The sequence below is a fragment of the Talpa occidentalis genome, unplaced genomic scaffold (assembly GCF_014898055.3).
Source record: "Talpa occidentalis isolate TD23 unplaced genomic scaffold, MPIMG_talOcc4v2.1 talOcc4.2, whole genome shotgun sequence".
NCBI lineage: Eukaryota > Metazoa > Chordata > Mammalia > Eulipotyphla > Talpidae > Talpa > Talpa occidentalis.
The window spans coordinates 33847877-33855387 of NW_023602073.1; the positions used below are offsets into that span (position 1 = coordinate 33847877).

General features: G+C 52.9%; 1 protein-coding gene across 1 annotated transcript; it reads right to left on the reverse strand.

The window, feature by feature from the left end:
- Window positions 1-2778: 2778 nt before the first annotated feature.
- On the reverse strand, window positions 2779-4981 carry LOC119252018 (patr class I histocompatibility antigen, A-126 alpha chain-like). Its single transcript, XM_037519263.2, has 5 exons — window positions 4905-4981; window positions 4356-4625; window positions 3867-4142; window positions 3015-3290; window positions 2779-2897 (listed from the first exon to the last, which is right to left on the reverse strand). The coding sequence occupies exons 1-5, from the start codon at window positions 4966-4968 to the stop codon at window positions 2779-2781; spliced, it is 1005 nt and encodes a 334-aa protein (XP_037375160.1). The 5' UTR covers window positions 4969-4981.
- Between the last annotated feature and the right edge of the window lie 2530 nt (window positions 4982-7511).

Here is a 7511-nt window from a genome sequence, read left to right on the forward strand (position 1 = left end):
TGTCGCCTTAACACATCCCTTACCCACTTTTAACCAGACATGCGTGGTTTACTGTCTGATCTGCTGTCACACAGTTCCCAGTCTCCCCTCCCCACTAGGACACACTCTCCACAGGCCGCAATTTGTGCATGTTTTTTAGTTCATTGAGGTTTCCTAGTTGCATAAGCAGTCAGTCACACATCTGGTGCAACATTATCAGTGTGTCATGAGTGTAGAGCACCTCCCTATTCTAGAGACAGTGTCTTTACTAATGTGGCATATTAGACAGGTGTATTTCTTTCAAAAGGGGTTCCTAGGGTTCTTTTTTTTTAAGATTTATTTATACAAGTACTGGGGTACAGGCCAGAGGCACCGGAGGGTGAGAGAATTCACCAGAGACAGAGCAGGGAGCAGAATAGGTAGACAGACCAAAGACACTGCTGAGGGGAGCAGCGGGTGAGGCAGGAGAGGTCTGCCACGCCATGTGGGTTGCTCTCTGGCAGTCCAGGAATCAAACCCACACTGCAGAGGCTGGGGACAGCTTCAGAGGGTGGTGCTCAAATATCTGCACCACTGGGGAGGCCCCCTAGGGTTTTTTTTTAAGGTTTATTTATTTTTGCTTAGAATAACTGGGGTGTAGGTCAGAAGTGTGTGAGTAGGGTTGGTGAGAAGATTCACCAGACACAGAGTGGGGAGCAGAACAGGCAGATTCACTGAAATACACTGCCAAGGGCAGCAGCAGGTGAAACAGGAAAGGTCTGCTGCACCATCTGTGGGTTAGCTCCCTGGCTAGGGATTGAACTTGGGGTGTAGAGGTGACAGCGCTGAGACTTAACTCCTGGGCCACCAGGGAGGCCCGGGTTCCTAGGCTTATGGGTCCTATTTTTCAGCCAACTATGAAGGTAACTCATAGTTCATCAACTCATAGGCCTCGACTGGCACCAGCACTGGGGTCACTACATTTAAGGGCAGGGTTACAGGGAGAAGCTGTAGAGAAAAATAGAAATCTATCAGGAACTTCTCTAAATCCATCAGGAAATTATCAAACTCTCCTCTCTAGTAATACCAGGATTTTGCTGGAAAAGATGGAAAGAATCCAGAAAAAAGTTCTAAATGTGCCAAAAATCAGATAAGTTTGGAAATTCATCTCACCAGACTCCTGTGTGCAGGGGACACCCTGGGCCTTGTGGGGACAATGACAGATGCTCCTTCTGCTGTCAGAGACAGGAACCAAGAGGACATAAGGCCTGATCTCTACACATCAAGAACAGGCATAAAGAAAAAACAAAACAAAACAAACAAACAAACAAACAAAAAACCTCAAAGAAACAAAATAGAAATCCGTAGAAAGGCTAGACCCTGAGCTGAGCTTGGGCTGACCCGGCCACACAAGCACTCCCCGCCCAGACATGACAGCACAAGGCCAGGTGGGGTCTGACCCTGTGATCACAAGCCCTGCTGGGACAGGTGCTGCTGAAGAACAAAGACAAAGGAGCAGAGAGATGACCCCTGAGGAGTGACCACGGCAAAGCTCACAAGGCACTGAGCACCGACTGGACACAGGACCTGTCCCCCTCAGCTCCTCACAGCCTCTCCCGTCCGGACCTACACAGACTCAGCACAGTAGACATGTGATTCTGGAAGGTTTTCCATTTATTTCGTCTCAAATTTTAGGATTCATTTTTATTAGCCCACCAACCCATCAGACAAGCTAACAATAAGTAATTTCAGAACTCAATTATTATTTTAAGAGGGAAGTAGTTACTATTCTTGAGGAAAATACAAAGACAACAGCAGACACAAACTAAACTGCTTCTGCTGGAGCAGGAAAGTCATCAAGGAGAGACACAGGTCAGTGTGGGGAGGCAGGGGTGGGCCAGTCTCCCCACCTCCTCACATTATCTACTAAGAACAGAGACTCATTCAGATGACTTTTGCAGCAAAGGAAACCAGAGGATTGTGAAATTACAAAGTAGGGCTGAGAAGAAAACCTGCATCACTCAGTCCCGACAAGGCAGCTGGCTCACACTATAGGAAAAGGATCATAAAAAAATGCAAAGAAACACTTAAGTGTCGACATTCTCCATAGTCCCCGCATCCTTAGACTGTCCCCTCCACAGTTTCCCCATAACCTGTCCCATCCTCGCCCCAGCCCCTCCTACCACAGGCCCCCAGGGCCTCACCTTTAGCAGCTGAGAGACACATCAGGGCCCTGGGCACTGTCGCTGCCTGGGAGAGAACAAAACAGAACCTGGTCAGATCACAGAGAGATGAGACCACAGGAGGGACTGATGAGGGTGATATCGACACTGTCACCAGGGACTCAGGGACCAAACCCCTAATCCACACTTACCTGCAGCCTGAGTGTAGCTTCCTCCGTTTTCTCCTATAGAAAGAAGCCTCATGTGAGACCAGGGAGTTGTCAGGCTATGAAGTCCTAAATGAATCCCCAAGTTTGGAACACAGGGAAGTTTCCAGAACTGTGACTGGACACTTAGGGCAGGACCAGGAAATATGAAGAGAGAAGATGAGGGGGGACTGGGCCAACTGCCTCCTGGGTCTGCCCTCAGCAGGGACCTTCCCCTTCTGCCATTTGCGGAACCAGGGCCCCATCACCAGCATTATCAAGGTGAACAATGTGATTCATTTTGAAAAATGCTTTACAAAAGAGGGTTAGCAATCAGCTCCAAACTGGCCAACACAAGTGTGTGGGTGGTACTTCCCATTACCAGGTAGGGCAAGTTCTACCTGTGGCCTGAAAGCCCCCAGTGGACAAGATCCCCCACTCCCTTCCTTACCTCAGCACTGCTTCTTCCACATCACAGCTGCAGGTACTGCAGCTCCAGTGAGCACAGCTCCAAGGAGAACCAGACCAGCAATGATGCCCGCAGTGGGGATGTAGGACTGAAGAGGGGGCACTGGAAGGGAAGGGAAGGGGAGATCCTGAGCCTCAGGCCCCCATCTGATGCTCCGAAAATCTCCAGAGGAGGTCCTGATGCCCCTGAGCAGACACTGTGCCCATGTTCCCTCCTTACCCCAAGTCAGGACTTGGGGCTCCAGCAGCGCCTCATGCTGCACATAGCACGTGTATCTCTGCTCCTCTCCAGAAGGCACCTCCACAGCCGCCCACTTCTGGAAGGTTCCGTTCCCTCCAGGCATGGTCTCCACCAGTTCCATGTCCTGGGTCAGCTCCTCCCCATCTCGCTGCCTGGTCAGGGTGATGTCCGCAGGGTAGATGCCCAGGGCCCAGCACCTCAGGGTGACCTCACGGTCAGAGATGCAGTGGTGGGTCAGATGTATATTTGGGGCATCTGAGGAGAAGGGTGAGAACTTTCACACTCTGGATTTTCTCTCATGGACCCTGAAAAACCCTCCTGTGACCATCTTCAGAATGGACAGGGCAGTGGGTTTGGAAAGAGGAAGCCCAAAATCTAGAAACCAGCCTGGTCTGGGGAGTCTGGGATAATCTCTTATTCCTTAGAAAGTTCTAGAATTAGGGCGACAACTCTGGAAAGGAGGACGCAGTTCTCTAAGGAGGAGAGCACGGACTTTTGCTCCTGACCTGGGGACTCAGAAAAGCAGGAGTGAGATCAGAAAAATGTCCTCAGACCAATAACAAATCCTTGACGGAAACACTGATGGTTCCCAAGAGGGCTGCCGGGTCAAAAGGATCCCGTGAAGGGTGATTTCAGGGCTGGTCTCCCCTCAGGCTCAGGAGAGACTGGATTCCTTAACTGTTCTGAGGAAAAGTGGGGTCCTCTGGGGAGTCAGAAAACCCAGGGGCTCCTCCTCCCCTGACCAGAGAGGGGGCGCTGCTGCGACCCTGACTCCACCATCCCTGCGGTGCCGGCCTGAGGGGGGTGGGGAGACCTCGTGGCCCCTCTTACCTGAGCTCTGCAGTGTCTCCTTCCCGTTCTCCAGGTATCTGCGCAGCCACTCCACGCACCTGCCCTCCAGGTAGTTCCTCCAGCGCTTGGTGGCTCCAGCCGCCTCCCACTGGCGCCGGGTGATCTGAGCGGCCGTGTCCGCCGCGGTCCAGGAGCGCAGGTCCCGGTTCAGGGCCAGGTAATCGGCGCCGTCGTAGGCGGACTGACTGTACCCGCGGAGGAGGCGCCCGTCGGGCCCCACGTCGCAGCCAGACATCCCCTGGAGGGTGTGAGAGCCTGTCCCCGCCCGTCACCCCGCGTCACCCCGCCCGCCCCCGCCGGGAATAAACCAAAACTGACGCGGGAACCTCGCGGGGAACGTCCCGGGGCTCGTCCCGGGTCGAGGGTCTGGCGGGTCCCCCTGCCTCGGGGGACGCTCGGGCCGGGGTCTGGGGTCCCCGCCCGCCCGCGGGGGTGGGGTCGTGAGCGCCCCGGGCCCGCCCCGCTCACCGGCCGCGCTCTGGTTGTAGTAGCCGCGCAGGGCGCGCAGGTTCTCTCGGAACGTCTGCGCGTTGCCCTTCGCTCTCCGCGTCTCCTCCTCCCAGTACCCCGGCCCCTCCCGCCCCGTCCAGGGCGCCCGCGGCTCCATCCTCGGCCCCGCCGCGGCGCTGTCGAACCGCACGAACTGCGTGTCGTCCACGGAGCCCACGACGATGAAGCGGGGCTTCCCGGGGCCGGGCCCGGACATCGCGGTGGAGAAATACCTCAGGGAGTGGGGGCCTGGGGCGGGAGGGAGACCCGGGCTGACCTTCCCTGCCCGCGGGTCCTGGGGAGATGGGGCGGGAGCGGAGGGGGCGAGGGGGCTCCTGAGATTGAGATGGGGCAGCAGGTGAGAAAGCTGGAGACTCAGAGGGGCGGCAGGAGGCGGGGAGGGACAGAAAGGAGTCAGGGCAGGGGGGTTACGGGGGACAGCAGGGTCAGCAGTGGGTCCCTGCCCTCCCTAGGGCTCCTCTAGTCCCCCCTCCTCAGTGGCCTTTTCGCTCCTGAGCCCGCACTCACCTGCCGAGGTCTCTGTCAGGGCCAGGACCCCTGAGAGCAGCAGCAGGAGGGTTGGGGGCTTCATGATGGGTGCTCTTGAGGTCTGGGGAGACAGTCCTGACTGGTGGCAGCTGTGATGCTGATTGGGGTCTTTGGAGACCCTCCAGGCAATGGGGAGTGAGAACTGGGGCGAGTCACAGTATTCAAAAGACTTGACACCTGTGTGGGAGAGAAAGGTCAGTCTGTGGGGAGATGGGGAATCCCCAGCAGTGACCTTCCCTGCCCCCTGCACAGCCCACAGGGCTGAGACCCTGAGAACCACGGGACACCTGGGACTTTGCCGCCCCCTCCTCTCCTGCTCCAAGGCCTTTGTCACACTGTTGCCTCCCTGAGGCCAGGCCAGGGACTGGGGCAGCGATTTTCAAGCTTTTTCGTTTCAGGATCTCTGCACACTTTTACAAATTAGCGAGGACCCCAGTATACTTTTAGGAGGTTATAGCTCTCAGTATTTACTACATGAGGGATAAAAACAATTTAAAGATATTTTCATTTAATTTAGAATAATATTAATAACCCAATGTGCATTCAAAGTGTCTTAAAGAAATATAGCTATTTAATGAAAATAATCAGGGTCATGCATGGATCTTTTACAGCTCACATTTTTGCAATTATTTTTCTTCTGTGTCTCACTAGAGGAATGTTGGATTGTCCTATTTTCTCCTTCATGTACTCTTTGCTTTGATTGGCCAATGCAAAACTATACAGCCTCTCTGAAATAGGTGAAAATAGCATTTTATGTACCTTTCAGATAATTGTGAATATGCAACTTTGCTCCACTTCAACAATAAATTGAAACTATACAAGTGGTGGTTTCTCAAATGTTATTTGCAAAGTGAGTGGTAGAACAATATCATTGAATGTTTTCTACATTAATTCCATAGGCCTCTATTGATTATTAATCTTGAACATTTGTTTTACCAGGTTGTAGGCTCTTTATGTTCATTATTCTAGAATCAAGTTTTGAAAATCATGCATGTTTTATGTTCCAAAGATCCCCAGAGAAAAGTAAGTGGCTACTGGAAATTTGTCAAGTTGATAGCGATGGGACACAATTTTTCACTATGTGGTTTTCACTTGGAGCTTGTACTTTATCAAGGCAATTAATTACTATTATTTGTCAACTTTCTGTTGATTTTCTTAAACAGACAGCTCACATTCACTGCTGCTGCTCCAGCCTGTGCCCAGCCCTGAACCTGTGCCCAACACCCAGGACCCTCACCCTGTCTCCTCGGGGTGACTCACCTCCCTGTCACCTCCTGCTCCCCCTGGGGCTCAGGTGACCTGTCACCCCCTCAGGGAGGAAGCCCAGCAGCTCCCAGGTCAGGAGCCCCTCGCTCTGTGCTCCCCGGGCCCGTTTCCAGCTGGGCACCGAGTTACAGACACACAGAGTCCTGGGGCTGCTCACTCTGTGCCCCAGTGCCTGGCGGGTGGCACCCCAATATATGTCATTTGAGTTAAGAAATTAATGTGGTTATACAAAAAGCAGCTCAGGAGGACTCTTGTTTCTGGTAATGGCAGGTTAGGACTTTCACACCAACCAACATACTGAAAACAGCCATGTATTTTGTTGGGATTTGCCCTGCTTATGCACACAGAGATTTCAGACATTTCCAGGGCTATGATGTGAAAAAGTGTCCTTATTCTGTTTGAACAGAGGTCAGAAATTGGTCATTCTCTAGAAGTTTTGGGGCCCAGCCTCTGTCATCACCTCCCCTCTCCCCCCATGCAACTCCCTCCACCACAAGAGCAGCATCAGGAGGAATTTTTAAATTCAACTTAATAACATATGGCTGCCTGGGTGGGAAGTGGGCGCCCGTCACTAAGAGGACCCAACCCTCACTCTGGATGTTGTCAAGTGCATTGAGATGATGAGAAAATATGAAAGAAACAATAATTTCACCACCTCTTATGTGACACCTTCTTCCAGGAGCTGAGGCAGACCCTGCTCCATCTTTCCCCTCCCTCCCTGGACTGTAGACAAAGGCTCAGCTCAGTAACTGGGATGACCTGGGCTAATCCTGCCCCTGGGCCAGGCCAGCAGGGCACACACTCCTCCCTCCTCCTGTGGGACTCCCTCCAGCTCTGGTCTAGAGAGAACATAGCCCAAGCTCATGGAGCTCCCTGACTCTGAGGCCAGTGGGTTTTCTATGGTGACTCCAAAGGAGAGAAAATTTGGGGTTTGGGGGAGGGAGCTCTCAGGATGAAGGTGGGGCCTGGAGGGGGGTCCTGCCCAGCTCCTTACACCTCAAGCCAAGCATGAGATATTTCTAAACCTCCTCCTCCTCTTCAGGTCCAATGCTTTTTCAGTCCTGCTCAAAAACTGCTTCTCCGTGAAACTGCATTTACTGAGGTGTTGTTTGGACACTCTCTACTCTGTGTGTGATTTGATTTAATTTATTCTGGCGCTTGATGTGAATTGACTTCCCATCATCTTATGTTGTGTATCCTGTCTCTGCTGTTACACACACACACACACACACTCCCCTCTCCTTGGGAACCAGATCCTCACTCAGCACTGGGGTTACTCTGCCCCTCTGTCTCTGGTTCCCCTCAGAGCCGCCCTCTCTG